We start from the raw sequence: 16,774 nt of genomic DNA, 5'->3' as shown, positions 1-16,774 counted from the left end.
TCAATTACAGTATTTGGTATTAAAATGACACTAACTTAAGTCTTACAGGATTTAGCGATGTTGATTGGGCTGGAAACGCCGACAACAGAAAAGTACGTCCGGCGGTTGTTTCTTTATCGGGAAAAACTTAGTAGCATGGTTAAGTAAAAAGCAGAATTCAATCTCGCTTAGTACTGGCGAAGCTGAGTACATAGCTGCGGGTAGTTGCTGCACACAACTACTCTAGATGCGTCAAATGTTATCAGACTATGGTCGATCTAAATCAAGAAAATATGACACTATTCTATGACAACACCAGCGCAATTAACATCTCCAAAAACCCGATTCAACACTCCAGGACAAAGCACATCAACATACGTCATCACTTCATCTGTGAATTAGTTGAAGCAAAAGAAATAATATTGGATTATATTTTCACCGACAAGAACCTAGCAGACTTGTTTACCAAATCGTTGGATAAATTGCTATTTGAACTGCTAAGAGCTGCACTTGGAGTCTGCAATCCCTTGGCTTACAAATTTCGAATAACTCAGGTACCTCTAAATAAATTACCTTACATTATTTTATAATCTTGTTCCTTATGTTTGCAGATTTGGTTCACACGGATTCCGCATCAGTTCGACCATTTAAATCTCAAAGGGCCCAAACTTACCTTAGATATTTAATTCAAAACAAACTCTTCCATCTTCTCATAAATTAACTCTACAACATAGACTTAAAAGTGCATGTCACCTCTTTTATCATATCCCATCACTACACGGTTTTTGAGAAACCCCAACATCACAACTTAATTGTTCTTTTCCTTTCTTGCTTTCTCTATACGCTGAAACCAAAACCCCCATCCTTTCATCTTCAACCTTGCACTTTTTCCACCATTACCAACCTTCACCAAGCTTCAACAATGGAGATTCCCTTTACCACTTATACATCAAAATCTGAGAGGCTTGATTTCTTTCGAAAAATCATTGATGCCGAATCTCCTTTATCTCCTGAAGATACGGATCACACCCTATCACCATCATGTAAAACTCGGCTCTTCTTGATAGTCTTACAACCAAGGAGACTCGCCAAATTCAAGCACTTGCCCGACATCTCACCGCTGAGTCATGGCCAGTGCCTTCTACGACTGCCGAGCCTACTCCACCGCTGCCCGAGACCGTGAATGCCTCTTCCCCTCAAACTGTGGTATTTCCTTTACCTTCTCCTTTAGAGGATACCAACTTGCTATCCACATCTAGGAAGATAGATTTTAATGTTTCTTTACCTGAGTAATTTGCATATTCCTTGTCTACTGATAATTTGTGTGTTCAATCCGGGGGATCCTTATTATCCTGCCACCCATAATTTGCCTAGAAATACTTTATTTACTAGTGTCTCTGAGAATTTAATAGCTTTATCTGACTATGTGCAATCTATTCCTTCGAATTTTTCCATACGCAATGTGGCTCAGTTTATTACTCTCCATCTCGTTTGCCTATGACTTGCTCTGCTTTCACCATACTCGTGTCAGTCTCTGCTCCTTCCTCCAAGTCAGAGCATGCTCCAATTCGTGTGTCTCTAACCCATGAATCTGTCCCTATCATTACTGTACCCTTGGAAAAATCTTCCCGAAAAAAGGGAAAGAAAAAGTCTCTATTTCACCGTACAGTTGAGAAACGCAAACTGGAGCATCATGATGAGGTTGAATTTGTGTCTGAAACTAAGCAACAACGAAGGGGGTCCACTCTTCCACATCGGATGACTCGGTCCCGAACGGGTACTGAAACTGCCCATGTATCTGCTCCATCCAGTTCTAGGCCCAAAGAATCCAAGAAAACATATAGGCCCATTCTATTGACAACTGCTTTGATGGCTGAGTGGAGGGTGCATGCAAATAGGGACTTGATTCTGGAAAAATCGATCAATGTGGAGGAATTGGCCGAGAAGTGCAACATCATTCCGATTTTGCGGGATCAACATCTCTTTTCATCTCTACAGCACATTGGGCCCTACTTAGCTTGGTTGACCGCTGAGTTTTACACAAACCTCACCATGGATTACATTCACTGAAGGGTCCACACATTTTCAGCAGGTGTTTATTTGAGACAAGTGGTACCCTTTTGGCCCTGCAGAGATAAATGAATATTTGGGCAGACACACACAACAACCGGTTCCTGATCCGAGTGCACATCTACTGTAAGCCGCCCTGACTCACAATAGGGAAATATCATGGCCGAGCACTGGACTCAAAAGTCTGAAACTTACTATTGTTTATTCAATGCTACTTTGGCTTGCATCAGTAAACTGGATACCTGTGGTTCGGCCTCACTTTGTCTCCAATCAACTCGCTGCCTTGCTCTATAAAATTTGAAACAGACAACCCTTCAATCTTGGAGAAGTAATTTTTTCTCACCTCATGTCTTTTGTGAAGAAGATGGAAGCAAAGGTCCATCTTCCTTATCCAGTTTGATCTTTGGTGTGCTCAAGAATCAGGGCTTTAAGCCATACAAAGATAAAACCATGACTGAGCATGACAACACCTACTTTTTTATGATCGTTTGGCTCAGAAACATCACTATGATGATCACGGTACTCTAAATGTTTTACCGGATTTATCTGCGGTAACACCACTTGTTTCTATTCTAGCTTTATCTACTGACACAGTCTCGGCCCCTATTTATGGTTCCAGTGTTGTTTCGCAGGAGCCACCAACTCTGATTGACCGCCAACAGATTGTTATCACTCTTCAGGCTTACATTGCCCAGTTTCAAAGCTTCGTTGCTTCACAACAGGCTACTATTTCAGGATTGGAAAACCTATTAGGTGCACAGCTTCAAGAAATCACACGCCTGGAAAACATACATTCCCGGATCCTTGCTGAAACCATAGCTGCTACTACTGATACTGAGTCTGATGATGATGATTCAGTTTCGGGCACCACGTCAGCCTGTTAGTCTAATCCACTATTTGATGTTCATCACTCCTTTTTGTCACTTATTTGGCAAAAAAAAAACCCTTACTCTCATACTCCCCTTTTTTTTTTTTTTTTTTTTTTTTGGAATAAGGGGAGAAGTAAGAAAGCAGGAGTAGTAGTTAAATAGTTGATGTATTGGCTTGACTATGATTGCAGCATATGGTAATATTTTTGGTACTCTACGGTATTCTATTTGGTAATCTCTAACTAATATATTACTCTTCTGTTATGAAGTTTATGGTTATTAATTTATATCTCTCCGATATGAAGTTATTATTGGCCGTTCAGCTTTTATTTAGCTAATCTACCTTCTGTGTATTGTTTGACTTTTTGGGGAATGTTTATTCTCTTAATATTGAAGCTTCATTGGATTCTTCAACAACACAGAATTGTTTGGAACTTAATATAGTGGGTTCATGGATGGAACATGGTCCAAAAGAGCTTTTGGTAATTATTTATTTAATTCTTATCTTAGGGTATTGTCTAGTACATATACTAAGGGTCTTTAATAAAATTAATTTATTTCTTGTGTTTGCCCAAAGTATAAGATACTATAGTTTTTGCCAAATAAATTGTCAAAGGGGGAATTGTAAGTGTACAAAGTTAGTACACATTTAAAACCTATGTTGGCTAATTTATTTTATTTTAATTTAAATATATTTAAGTTAGACTAAGCTTTTTGGACCATTTCCTATCATATGATATTAATTTGAGTGACTATCAATTATTGGTTGTTTGAGAAAGGGAAATAGCAGAACATGTATTATGAGGATTTCAAAATCAAATGTGTAGCTGTGGTTCTTCGAAGAAAATGGGATGCAATTAATATGGATCAAGCTGGTGGATTAATATAAAAGGAAGGCATCCCATTGTGGAAATCTACGAATTGAGAACTGCCAAATGGGGAGAAATGAAATTCTATACTGTGTCTTCTTCTTAATCTATTTCATTACTTTGTTTTATGTGAGTTTTAACCTGAGCTGCACTGTCTGTACCTAGGTTAGGTGAAGCTTCACTTGAAGATTGTTATGGCATGCACGGTTCAGTCCTGAGTAGGTGTTAGGAAGGGTTGTGGTAGTAATGGCTGATAGCCATTTGTAGTTACTCCTGTAAAACTCCTTGGGTGAACATCCATAGTAGATTGGGCAGACGTGGGTTGCCCCGCATACGTAGGAGAAGCGCTCCAAACTACGTAACAATTTACTTGTGTACTTGATTTATTTTCTGCACTTAATTTTTCGTTATTTGTTATTGACAAATGACTTAATTAATGGACATGATTATAACTTAATATAAAATCAAGTAGAACATTAGTATTGATAAGCCTCAAAATATACTAAGTTTTCAGCAGTTTTTCTAAGGAGTTGTGCACTAATTTTGACTTAGAAGTCATGTTTTTAGAGCAAAATGTCCTAAAAGTACAACTTAGCACAGAAATACATTTCCGATTACATTTTACTTGTTTTCATGTATTTTTAGACAAAAAACGTGGCAAAAAGGACAAAAAGTTCAAGGCCAAGACGAGCACGCAAACAAGGACCGAACACACCGGGACTACGCACGAGAAGAGGGACGGAATGGGAATTATTTCCCATTCACGCCCCTCCCCACGGCGTGAGGACGCTGTGAACGGGGAATGAGAGCTGCCGAACGAAGCTTCAACACGGAGGACTTATGGCCTATTCATGCCGGCCTCACAGCGTGAGACCGTATGTGAATATGAGTGCGAATAAAAAGGGAAAATTCAGCATTTAGAAGAGACAATTTTAGATCAAGAGTTCAACATTTTCTTTTAGAGAGAAGTTTTAGATTATGGTTAGCTTTTATTTTCTTTCTAGGATTTTAGTCTAAGATCTAGATGTTTTGCAAGGAAGCTTGAAGATTTGGAGATCTTGTAGCTTGGATCTTCGTCTTCTATAAACATTGGAAGGGATCTAGTTTCATATTGGGTGAAATCTTATCTTTGACCTTTATCATTTAAATCTTGTTCATCCTTTTTATAGTTGCTGGATCTTGCTTATTATCATGTTTGTCTAAAGTTCTAGGGGAAAGGATTGTTGTTTAGATTGCGTTTGATTGATTTGTATTGTATTTGTGATTCATGATTGTTGTTGGCTTATTTGTCTTGTTGGAAGTGAGTTTCGTGTAGATTAGTGTGTAAGGTGCGCAACTCGCCCATTAGATCTCGGATGAGTGCATTGGCAAGAGATTGTGATGCACTCTAGCTTTACCACTTGCATTTCCCGCCCTCAGATCTGAGAGGATAAGGTCCGAAAGGGGATGTAGGTGAGATGTTCGTTGTAATGCCTCTTAGAGAACAAGAGTTCCTTCGAGTGACGTTTAGACCGGATCGGCTACGCATTAGTATTGCTATCCCTCGTGATTAGAGTTTTAACACGTCTGTATCACTTAACCTTCGGTATGGCCAACCATGCAATGCAATCGAAGCACAATCTGAGCCTGTTTTCCTTTCATTTATTTTACCTTTCTTATTTCTCTTTCACGTTGCTCTCTTATTCTACCACAATCTGTTAATGCAATCCCTTAACCAAGAACCTCGAGCTCAAATATCCTTACCATAACACTCTCTCAACACTTCCAAGTTATCACTCCTTGAGTACGACACTCGGGGTGGTTCTCCACTACTGGAAATTATGAAATTTTCGACCACCTGAAAGTGATCTTAAATCAAGTCGAAAGTCTTGTTCTGACCACTTTTGGTATCCGGAAAAACCTTTGTTGCTATTTCCGACCACTTTTTGGTATCAACTTGATTTAAGATCACTTTCAGGTGGTCGGAAATTCTATAATTTTCAGTAGTGCTCACTCACCCCGTTTTAACTCTTCACATCTATCATCCTTACACACCCCATCACATCTAATCTTTTGACGACGTTCCCTAAATGAGAACCGTAAAAAAGCATCCGGTCAAGTATCGTCTTGCATTCAAGATTCACGGGTGTCAATGGACACCACTCAATAATTGAATGAATAGTTGAATGACCAATAATTATTGCACACAAAACACAGTCATAAACAGAGAGAGAGAGAGCCACGGGTGTCAATGGACACCACTCAATAATTGAATGAATAGTTGAATGACCAATAATAATTGCACACAAAACACAGTCATAAACAGAGAGAGAGAGAGAGAGAGAGAGAGAGAGAGTAACAAGTTTTGGTATTGGCTATGGCTTGGTTTGCTGTAACTTCACTGATGCGAACAATAGAGCTTGAGTTCCTGCAACCTTATCCACGTCTTGTTCTTGACCACACAGAGACAGAAGCAGTGGAAGCTCTTCATCGAAGGCTTGCTCAGTTGCTAGCCTTTCTTGATAATCATTCTGAGAATCAATTGAATGATGATGATGAGACGACCAAAGAGTGGGAAGGGAGAATTAAAGAGGCTGCACTAAGAATAGAACACGAAATTGAATCAGAAATAATTGATATTTGTGGCAGCAGAGGGGGCCATGTTAGATTCATTACAATAATCTTGCAACGTGCAATGGAACGCACCGGAGAGTTTATGAAGTTGGTGAAGAACAAACAGCCGTCGATGAAAGATTTGCAAATAAAAGATGATGAGATTCCTTCTTCGTCCAGTGAAAAGATTGAGCATCATCATCATTCTGCTGGTTCAAACCTTCAGAGCACAACAATGGTAGGTCGTGATGCCGAAGTGAATCTGATAATGGAGCTACTTCTTCAAGATTCACGGAGAGAAAGAGTGGTTGTGCCCATTGTTGGCATGGGAGGTATAGGCAAGACAAAGCTTGCTCAAACATTGTATGAACATCCATCAGTTTCATCTCATTTTGACGTTGTTGCGTGGACAACTGTGTCTGCACAATCTGACATGCGACAGATGCTTCATCAGCTCTTGTCTATAATCACCCAAGAAAAGAATGTCATCTATAAAAGCAACGAAGAACTAGCAGACCTATTACGTAGACGCTTAATGGGTCGGAGGTATCTCATTGTTGTAGATGACTTGTGGAGCACGGACTCCTGGGAGGAAATCCAAAGGTGCTTCCCAGAAGATAGTAATGGAAGTCGAATATTGGTGACCACTCGACTTCAAGAAGTTGCCATTTCTACAGGAGGATCACATAATGATTCGGTAAACTTGCCTTTCCTAAATCCAAATGAAAGTTGGGAATTATTTAATTTGAGGATTCTCAATTATAGAAGCTTAAGCATGCCGCCTATGAAACTTGAAGGGATATGGAGACACATTGTTGAGTATTGTAAAGGATTGCCGCTTGCAATTGTGATAGTTGCAGGACTTGTACAAGCCATCAATGAATCACTATGGGAATCTCAATCAAAGGATATGGAGAAAATATTATGTGCAACTGTGACCAACAGCCTTGTTGATAGTTTTTCAGAGATTCTCAGGTTGAGTTACAACCACTTACCAAATGTCTTGAGAGTCTGTTTCTTATATCTGGGAGTTTTCCGTGAAGATAGTGCAATCCCAATGAAAAAGCTTATTAGATTATGGATAGCGGAAGGGTTTGTGAAGGTAGAAGAAAATCAAAGGAGCTTAGAAGAAGTTGGTGAGGATTACTTAAAGGATCTTGTATCTAGGAGTTTAGTTTTGATTGACAGTTTGAGCTTAGATGGAAAGATTAAGTCATGTAAGGTGCACAACATCATACATGTCTTTTGTAGGAATGAAGCAACTAAGGAGGGCCTCTTACATGTTGCAAGTAGATATTCATCTGTAACTGTAAGGACGACTCAACGTTGGTTAATTTTAGAATCAATGTATCCTAAACTTGATGTGCACACTGGCTTCAACAGGTGTTGTTCCCTCTTTTTCTTCCATGATGATGGTCATATGACTCCTCAAGTTTATCAACTTTCTGCAACCCCTCATTTCAGGAGATTGAGAGTACTAGATTTAGGTTCTCTCCACTTCATTAACAGTATCCCTTCATATGTTGGGGATCTATTTCTTTTGAGATACCTAGCTCTGTGCGCATCCAAGATTCTTAGCAAATTACCAGTGTTAAAGGATTGGAATTTACAAACTCTTTTGCTTTTAGGAAAAGGGGTTGGCAATGGATTTATGCATGAAATTTGGGATCGGTTGCGAAAGTTGAGACATCTCCAAGTTAGCACAACAATTGTGTTGGGTACTCCAACTGCGGTTCATCAATACATACAGACACTTCAATGGTTGCGCCCATTCCAATGTACAGAGCAGGTGTTTTTAAGGATTCCGAATGTAAAAGTGATGGGAATTTTCATGGGGAAATTTGGAGAGCCCAATTGTTTGGATAATTTGAGGTATTTACATCAAGTTGAGGAACTAAAAATTGAAAGCAGACACTTTTATCCTGTTTTACTTCCAGTTGTGGATGCTTTTCCAGTACACCTCAAAAAGTTGAAACTGAAGGGAACTTTGGTGCCATGGGATGCTATGACTACAGTTATTGGTATGTTGCCTAACCTCCAGGTGCTTAAACTTATAAATGGAGCTTGCCAAGGACAACATTGGGAACTAACTGGAGGTAGTTTTGGTCAGTTAAAATCATTGCTTATTTACGGATCAAATTTGAGGCGCTGGGAAGCCACTGGTGATAATGATTTCTCTGTCCTTGAGCGCCTAATTCTTAAAGAATGTTATGAATTGGAAGCAATCCCTTCTAGTTTCAGAGATATACTCACTCTACAGTTGATTGAGTTATCTCATTGTTATTCTGGGCTTGTCAACTCTGCCAAACAAATACAAGAAGAGCAAAGAGATTACGGAAATGATGAACTTGTTGTTCGTGCCTACAATATTTGGGTATCTATATATAAAGCTCACTCAACCTTAATTTTGTATGCTATTTTAATTCTTATTTCATTCCCATCTTTAATCTTTAATTAATATATTCTTGTATCTAACTAAATTTCAGAGAATTGCTGAAGAGAAACTTGAAGATGAACTTAAAGATCAGAGTAACTAGAAGGAAGTGAAGGGGATTTTGAGGAATAATGATCTCAAAACTGTGGATTCATCACAGTCCTAAGTTTATGTTGGCTTCTACCTCTTGAATTCTTGTAGAGTTGGAAAGAAATTTGTAGAGAATAAGTGTAATGGTTGGGAAATTTCTACCCATGCATGCATGTTTAGGTTGGCTGGTTGAATTGCCGCAAATTATGCTGTGCAACCGAATGCACCTTGCAAGGTGCATACGGTTGCAAAACGGCGCCGTTTTGGTTAAAAAAACGCGCGTCCCAATTAAAGAAGAAATCAGGTTCGATTCCTGGCAATAGCATTTTTATATATCCAGAAATTCATAACTATATAACCACAATTTCATAACTATATATCCACAATTTCATAACTATATATCCACAGTGAATGAATGAAGTAAAAATCCACAATGAATGAATGAATGAAGTAAAAATCCACAATGAATGAACTAAATATCCACAATATATGATTGAACTAAATATCCACAATGAATGAACTAAATATCCATAAATTCATAACTATATAACCACAATTTCATAACTATATATCCACAATTTCATAACTATATATCCACAGTGAATGAATGAAGTAAAAATCCAAAATGAATGAAGTAAAAATCCACAATGAATGAATGAATGAAGTAAAAATCCACAATGAATGAACTAAATATCTACAATATATGATTGAACTAAATATCCACAACGAATGAACTAAATATCCATAAATTCATAACTATATAACCACAATTTCATAACTATATATCCACAATTTCATAACTATATATCCACAATAATGCGATTGCTGAGAGTCGAACCTGATTTTTTTTTTTAAAGTGGGACGCGCGTTTTTAATCAAAACGACGTCGTTTTGAACCGTATGCACCATGCGCATGGTACATTCGGTTGCACAGCATAACTATTGTTGAATTGCAATAAGATGAAATGCATGTGATTTGACAGATGAGATTACAGGTTATATTGTAAGTTTAGGCTATTAGTGTGTACTGGGCAGGTTTACGTTCTTAAGCAGCTTCATTATTGATAATTAAAAATAATGTGTTCATTACAGACTTTTTTTTTTTTTTTTTTTTTTTTTGCTTTTGAAGCAGTGGACAGCTAGCTACTGACAATATATATATATATATATATACTAATAAGAGCCCAAGAGAGTTAGTCCTATAATGGGTAGAAAAAATGGCGGTCAAATTTTATAATCAAATGAATGGCTCAGATTGATCAGATTTTAATTTTTACTTAAGATTTCCTAATTTATCCTTAATGAATATGATTTTTCATTAACTTTTCCGTTAAATATTATCTTTTCCGTTAATTTCTGTTAGTTCACCGTTAACTTACTCATTGATTTCAATTTCAATAAGAAAAATCTTAGGTTCGAACCACATTCCAATCAAAGTTGGCATAGTACTCTATTTTACTCTTATTAAATTAAATAATAATTTAGTAGCTACAACAAAAAATAATACATATGTATTTCTTTAATTTAGAATTGTCTCTACAATGTCTTTATTCAAAAAAAATTATTCATTCTCAATAAATTAAATAATAGAAATAATTTCATTATTTTATATTGTATTTATTTTTCTCCAATATAAAAATTCTTTACATTCAAATTCAATTGATTATATTCGCTGCATTTTCCCTACAATGTCTTTATTAAAAAAAATTATTCATTATCAATAAATTAATTAAGAGATATAATTTTATTAGTTATATTGTCTTTATATTTCTCCAATGTAAAAATTCTTTACATTCAAATTCATCAATTGATTATATTCACTACATTGTCTATTATCTTTTTTTGTGCACTATTTTTTAATTAAATCTCAAAGTTATAATACAAAATAATTCTATATATTTATTTACCAAGTATTTTATTAATACCATGAAAAAATTAAAAAATTTAAATTAATAAAACCAATTAACTACTTGAGAGATTTGTTGACAAAGAGAGTATTAAATTCACACAACAAATTTAAGTGAGAAACTACATTGCAATGTCCTTGTTTGACAATCAGCAGTTAGCAGTTAGCGTTAGCGGATTTGACCAGTGAATTATATCAACGGTTGGTAAAAAGATATTTGAAAAAATTAGCTGTTTAAATTAACATTTAAAATGACCTAAGGGTATAATAATAATATATATATATATATATATATATATATATATATATATATATATATATATATATATATATATATATATGTATATATATATATAATAATTGTTTTAATAATAATTTTTTTTAAAATATAGATGTGTTTTGGGGAAATCATTCTCAAAAACGTCAAGTGAAAATATTGTAAATTGCAATATTTGTATTTTCCGTGGTTTGGAATAAATTGTTGCTTCAAACTGTTGAATAACAAAACACTTTCTTTAGCATTTTGATCTTTGGGTTACATCATATTTATCAATCGTCCAATATCTTTGGGTTACATTATAATTAAAAAATTTAAATTTTTACCACATCTAAATTTCTTAAATTAGGAATTTCTTAGCTTTATCGATAATAATTTATTCAACAATAATGGTTGAACTAAATGAACACTGAGCAAAACACCTAAAGGACTGGTACCTTTGATTCATTCATTGATCTTGTATATATGTGCATTCATTAAATATATTAGAACCCTTTGCAACAAAAATACTTGGTTACTATTTAAAAAAAGTTTAGTAACAATTATAATGAATCTCCTATATTACATTGTATTCATATACTATGAATTACATATTTAAATACGCAAATTAGACATTAAATTACTTATGTTGAACTTCTCATATATAATCTTGCATTTATATACTTTCAAATATTTATTTAATTATAAACATTGGGTAGAAAAAATGACCGTCAAATTATTAAATCAAATGAATAGTTTAGATTGTTCAAATTTTAATTTTTCCTTGAGATTTATTAATTTATCCTTAATTATATGATTATCCGATCCGTTAACATTTCCATTAAGTACCGCTAATTCACCGTTAGTCTAATTCGAATACTAAAGTCTAATATAGAATTATAACTACAACATTAATCTAATTTTAATATTAAAGTCTTAATAGAACTCTAACCACGAATCCTACTGCCGGAATCTCCTCAAACAATATTAGTATATATTTAATATTTTATGCTTTAATTTTTATTTGCCCTCCCTTATGTCCCGTATTTGGTTTCAACCATATCCATACAATTATTTTATTGACAATTATAATCAATCTTGACTATATTATCTTGCATTTGTAAACTTAGAATTACCAATTTAAATACACAAATTCAACATTCAATTATCTATGCATGAACAATTCTAATATAATCTTGCCTTGATATACTTTAAAATACTTATTTAAGAAAAAATATTGGGCATTGTCTCAATCGCGCAATGCGCGTAAAAAACTAGTATATATATATAATGCTTTCCCTATCATATCCTAGATCAGAGCGACTTATCATTAAACATTATTGTATTCATTTTGCAATTATTTGAGTTGTTTGTTTTTGCCTTTTTGGAGACCGGTCTGGACAATTCTAATATTGTGGTCTAGGGTCTACCATACGTATTGTAGACTTTAATTCAAATGATGTATATGCAATTAACACATTATTATGTGTTGGTCCCGATAGATTGTATGGTGAGTCTAGAGGGGGGGGGGGGGTGAATAGACTCTCGTTTTTCTTTAAATTCTTTAATAGAAAAACCTTGACAACACTTTTGAGAAGGATAAGCACAGCGGAAAGATTATTAAGAGAGGGTTGCACGAGTTTGATGAGAAGATGAGATAAGTGATGAAAATGATGATATGCAAGCAGTAAACTAAAGCAGTAAGTAAAGAGAGGAGCGAGACGAGATTTTATAGTGGTTCGGCCAAACTTTGCCTACTTCCACTCTTCTTCCACAACTGCTGGAAGGATTGCACTATCACTTCTTTAGTACAAATACACAAAGACTTCCTTGATCACTAAGCCGGACAGCCTTTGAAGGTTTTTCAACTCCGAGAGTTTACTCCGCCTCTATCAACTTCTTCTTCTAAGTTGAGGTTGGTGAGAAAGAATTTCTTGATTCCTCCAACTGTGAAGTCTTGTAGGTGTGGGATGATTGCTTCAAATGTGCAAGACTTCTTACAAGATGTAGGGCAGTGATGGATGATCTACTTCAAATGCCTTAACACCTTAACTAGCTGGTTCACAAAAAGCTTTGAGATTTGTTCACTTTTAAGAGCTTTTTGCAAGAGAGTGAGTAGAGTGATAAAATGAACCAGCACCTTCTTAGTTGATGAAGGTTGGTTTATATAGGTGATGAAAATTCATCCGTTGGAGGGAAATGAATTTTTAAACCTTTTATCTGTTGGACAAGGACCATGGAGCCTCATGCATTTAATGCTTCATTAATGGGTTTGTACTATGTAGCCGTTGAAGGTATGGAGGATCTGATGACTTTTGTCTTTTAGCTCCAGAGATAGTACAACTTCATTAAATGCTCTTCGGGTAGCGTGTCCCATGAGTTGAGGTCCTTATTGTCCTAGGATGTAGTCACATCAGACAGGTAGAACATTCTTCTTGTTGATGAGAAGAAGAATACTTGTTGAAAAGAACTGTCTTCTTAATGACAACTCCTTCTTTCGTTGCTGTGGAGTCTTCTTTCGTCTTGATCAGCTTATCTTCTATTCATAACTCCTTTCGTGTGTTTGTTCTAGCTTAACACGAATTACATATGAGTTATGGCAACTTTCGTCTAGAACGAAAGTAGCGATACAATAAAAACGAAAGAGTTAGGGGTCTACTTTCTACATTACATTGGTATCATCAAAATTCTAATACATGGTTCCTAACAATTTCCCCCTTTTTGATGATGCCAAAACCTATACTCTTCTTATAAGGCTGAAAAGTGCTCCTTAAGGATAATTCTATTAAAAACACAGCCATTATCGAGAGTTTACAAGTATTTTCTACGAAGAAGCAGCAGAAATAAAGACAAGGACTTTTTAATTCAGACAAGTGACACGAGATGTGTGACAATGAGAGTTTCATAGATATTCAGATAAAGTCATTACAAAAACTCTGTCAAAATAAATCAAAGTAAAGGATAACTTACATTTCTAAAAGATTCAACTTTTGCTGAGCTTCCTTCTTTCTTTCTTGATTGTCCTTCTCTTCCTGTCTTCTTTGTGTTCTCTCGTAGTCTATCTTCTCGTTGATTCTTGCTCTGAAAGTCCTGATTGAATTGTTTCTGACGAGCTCTTCATATCCTCCTTTGATGTTTAAACTCGTGTAATTGTTGTAGGCTTCTCGAATGTTGTTGCCATCCACTACTCCAGACTTCCACCAGGAGATCAGTTCAAATGAATTCATTCCTTCTTGATAACTCTTGCCTGACTCTTTATGCACTTTGAAAGCTGCGTTGTACGTGACATTATCAGGAGAGTCTTTGGTTATATTTGATAGATCTTTGATGAGATTCTTAACCCTTTCTCTTTCTCTAGCTTCATCATCTCTTCTCCTGATCTCTTCATCGTGTTTTTCCCACAACTCCTTGTTTTGTCTTTTAATCCTTTCGTTCTGAGTGCTCATGTAGTTTTGCCTCGTGTGGTTGTCTTTCTTCTTCAACCAGATGGGATTGTTGCAACCTTCAAACCTCTTACCGCTTCCTTCTTCGTATGGGACATAGTCCACGAAGTTTCCAATGCCATCCATGGTAACTGAGGTATTTTTCATGAGCCTTTGTCTCAGACTTGCTTGATCTCTTCTTGACAGTCCTGTGAAGAGATATTTGGCTTCAGAGCCGAAAGATTGTCGAGCCTTGTGAGGTCTGTCTTGAGTGCGACCATAGCGTCTTTGATTATGAGACTGTCCACGAGACTTAGGTTGATGAGAGAGATCCGAGACTTTGTGTGGAGAGACTCGCTTTTCTGAAGATTTTTCTTTCGTGTTATCCCTTCTTGGTTGGTTGTCATCATCCTTATCTCTGTCATTATCCCTATTTTCCCCCTTTTTGGCATCATCAGCGCAGGCAGAAGGAGGTACAGAGGGGATTTGTTTGATTGCAAGCAGGATGTCTTGAGCATATCCTAGAATCTGAAGAGCATATTCACCAAGTTGATAGGAATTGTCTTGATAAGTGTCAATCTTGGTACAAGCTAGGTCAACACGTTCCTTGAGGCCGTAGTGAGAATGCTTAATTTCGTGTTGCTGCCTAGCGACTTTGTTTGAACTTTCTTCAAGATCAGAAACTCTTTTTACCAATTGCTTAAGAGCTTTGTCGTGAGAAGGATTCGGTTGCTGCGGTTGAGATTGTACATCAAGGAGTAGATTGACTTTTTGACACAAGTCATTCAATACTCTCGTGTCCTTCTCCCTTAGGGCGAGATATTGCTTGTGAATCAGTTCAGCTGAATGAACAGTTTCTCGCATGAGGTTCATAATGGTCCGTGGGGACTCAGCGATAGAATCGTCCTCAATGTGTGTTGGAGAAGAGTTCCTGTGTTCGTCATGATGTGGTGCTTCCAGATTTCCACCATGCATCGAGTGGCCAGGTTCAGGTGAGGCTTCCTTTTTGCCCTCATGAACTGGAATGATAACACGTGATGAGTGAATTGGATTTTTACTGGATGCTTCATCCGAGTCTTCGTCTTCAGATGGTATTCTCAAGAGAGGTGGTCTTTGTGGGCAGTTATCATAGTCTGTTTCGACCAAGATAGTGTGGCTATCTTCTGGTTCTTCGTCTTCAGCACCTTCTCCTCCTTGTGGATTATTGTCATCATCATTATCATCATCAGAATCACTGTTGTCGTCTTCTGTTTCATCATCATTGACATCATCTTCATTGTCGTCTTCATTGTTCTCGTCTTCACTTTCTTCTTCATCCTCTTCGACGATTTCGTTGCCATGAACATCTTTCGTTCCACTAGCACTTCCTTTGGGATCTCGAGGATGATCTTCTGCCATTTGGGCTTTAATTTTGGATAGCAGCATGATGTAGCGAAGTTGTTTCAATTCGGCTTCAGTTGCTGGATCCATCGGAGGTTTATGAAGAGGTACTACCAAAGGAGCTTTTTCCTTCCCGAGAGATCGATGAGTTATTCTATAAGAGTACACTCGATGGATTTCCTCAATTCGCACAGCCTTTGTGACGTCCTGAGTTTCAAGCCATTGAAGTGCGAATTCTTCTTCGTCGATCATGGCTTCAAAAGTTTCGAGAAAGACTCTGAGAGGTGCCGTGCGCCACTTGTGCCATTGTAGAACTCGATTGTAATCTCTTTCAATCGATTCTCTGAGAGATTTATCAAGGGTGTACTGGTCTGGAGAAGATTGACGAGCAGATGGTTTCGGGGTAAAAGATGTTTGAGCAGCTGTTATCTCGTCTACTAGTGCAGGTTCTTGTGTCAGAATTACCTGCTCTGCAATAGTAGGTTCTTGTGGGAGAGAATGAGCATCAGTTGTAACATCTGAGGCTGCTTTCGGGATGTTTTCTGGAGAGCCCGGCTCTTGTGGAAAACTTTGACATCCTCCCTCCGTTTCTACAGTAGCAGGGTCTTGAGTCAACTCTCGTAGGAGTTGCTCTGCTAGGATAGGCTCTTGTGAATGAGGAACAGGAGATGCAACGGGACTGCTTTCGGGCAGAGAGGTTTTCAGTTCCCCCTCAGAGGTAGCTGCTTTCGAAATATCTTCCCCCTGTGAAGTTGCTTCTTTTGACAAGGGTTCCCGAATTTGAACAGATCTCATTCGACTTCGTTTGCTTAGACGAATGAGAGGTTGATCATCATCATCTTCAGAGGAGTTCTGCACTATCAAGGTTTCGAGAGAAGGATCAACTTCCGTCTTTGATTGGATGGTG

At 36.9% G+C, this 16,774-nt stretch overlaps 2 protein-coding genes across 3 annotated transcripts in view; both read left to right on the top strand.

Annotated features, from left to right (window-relative positions):
* The first annotated feature begins 6,812 nt into the window (after positions 1 to 6,812).
* On the top strand, positions 6,813 to 7,636 carry LOC109191751 (putative late blight resistance protein homolog R1B-16). Its single transcript, XM_019342402.1, has 2 exons — positions 6,813 to 7,538; positions 7,631 to 7,636. The coding sequence occupies exons 1-2, from the start codon at positions 6,813 to 6,815 to the stop codon at positions 7,634 to 7,636; spliced, it is 732 nt and encodes a 243-aa protein (XP_019197947.1).
* LOC109191812 (putative late blight resistance protein homolog R1B-13) overlaps positions 7,608 to 16,774 on the top strand; it is a 45,729-nt gene continuing 36,562 nt past the window's right edge. The window contains exons 1-2 of one of the 2 annotated variants that reach the window (XM_019342491.1): positions 7,608 to 8,753; positions 8,866 to 9,107. In XM_019342491.1, the coding sequence (XP_019198036.1) occupies positions 7,725 to 8,753; positions 8,866 to 8,916 (1,080 nt within the window). In that variant the 5' untranslated portion in view covers positions 7,608 to 7,724 and the 3' untranslated portion in view covers positions 8,917 to 9,107. Of the gene's footprint in view, positions 8,755 to 8,865; positions 9,108 to 16,774 lie in introns of those variants that run through there. The other variant, XM_019342492.1, reaches the window with a different exon arrangement.

This window comes from Ipomoea nil, unplaced genomic scaffold (assembly GCF_001879475.1).
Source record: "Ipomoea nil cultivar Tokyo-kokei standard unplaced genomic scaffold, Asagao_1.1 scaffold1720, whole genome shotgun sequence".
Lineage (NCBI taxonomy): Eukaryota > Viridiplantae > Streptophyta > Magnoliopsida > Solanales > Convolvulaceae > Ipomoea > Ipomoea nil.
The sequence above is the reverse complement of the archived record's forward strand: the minus strand, read 5'-3'. Positions and strand labels throughout refer to the sequence as shown.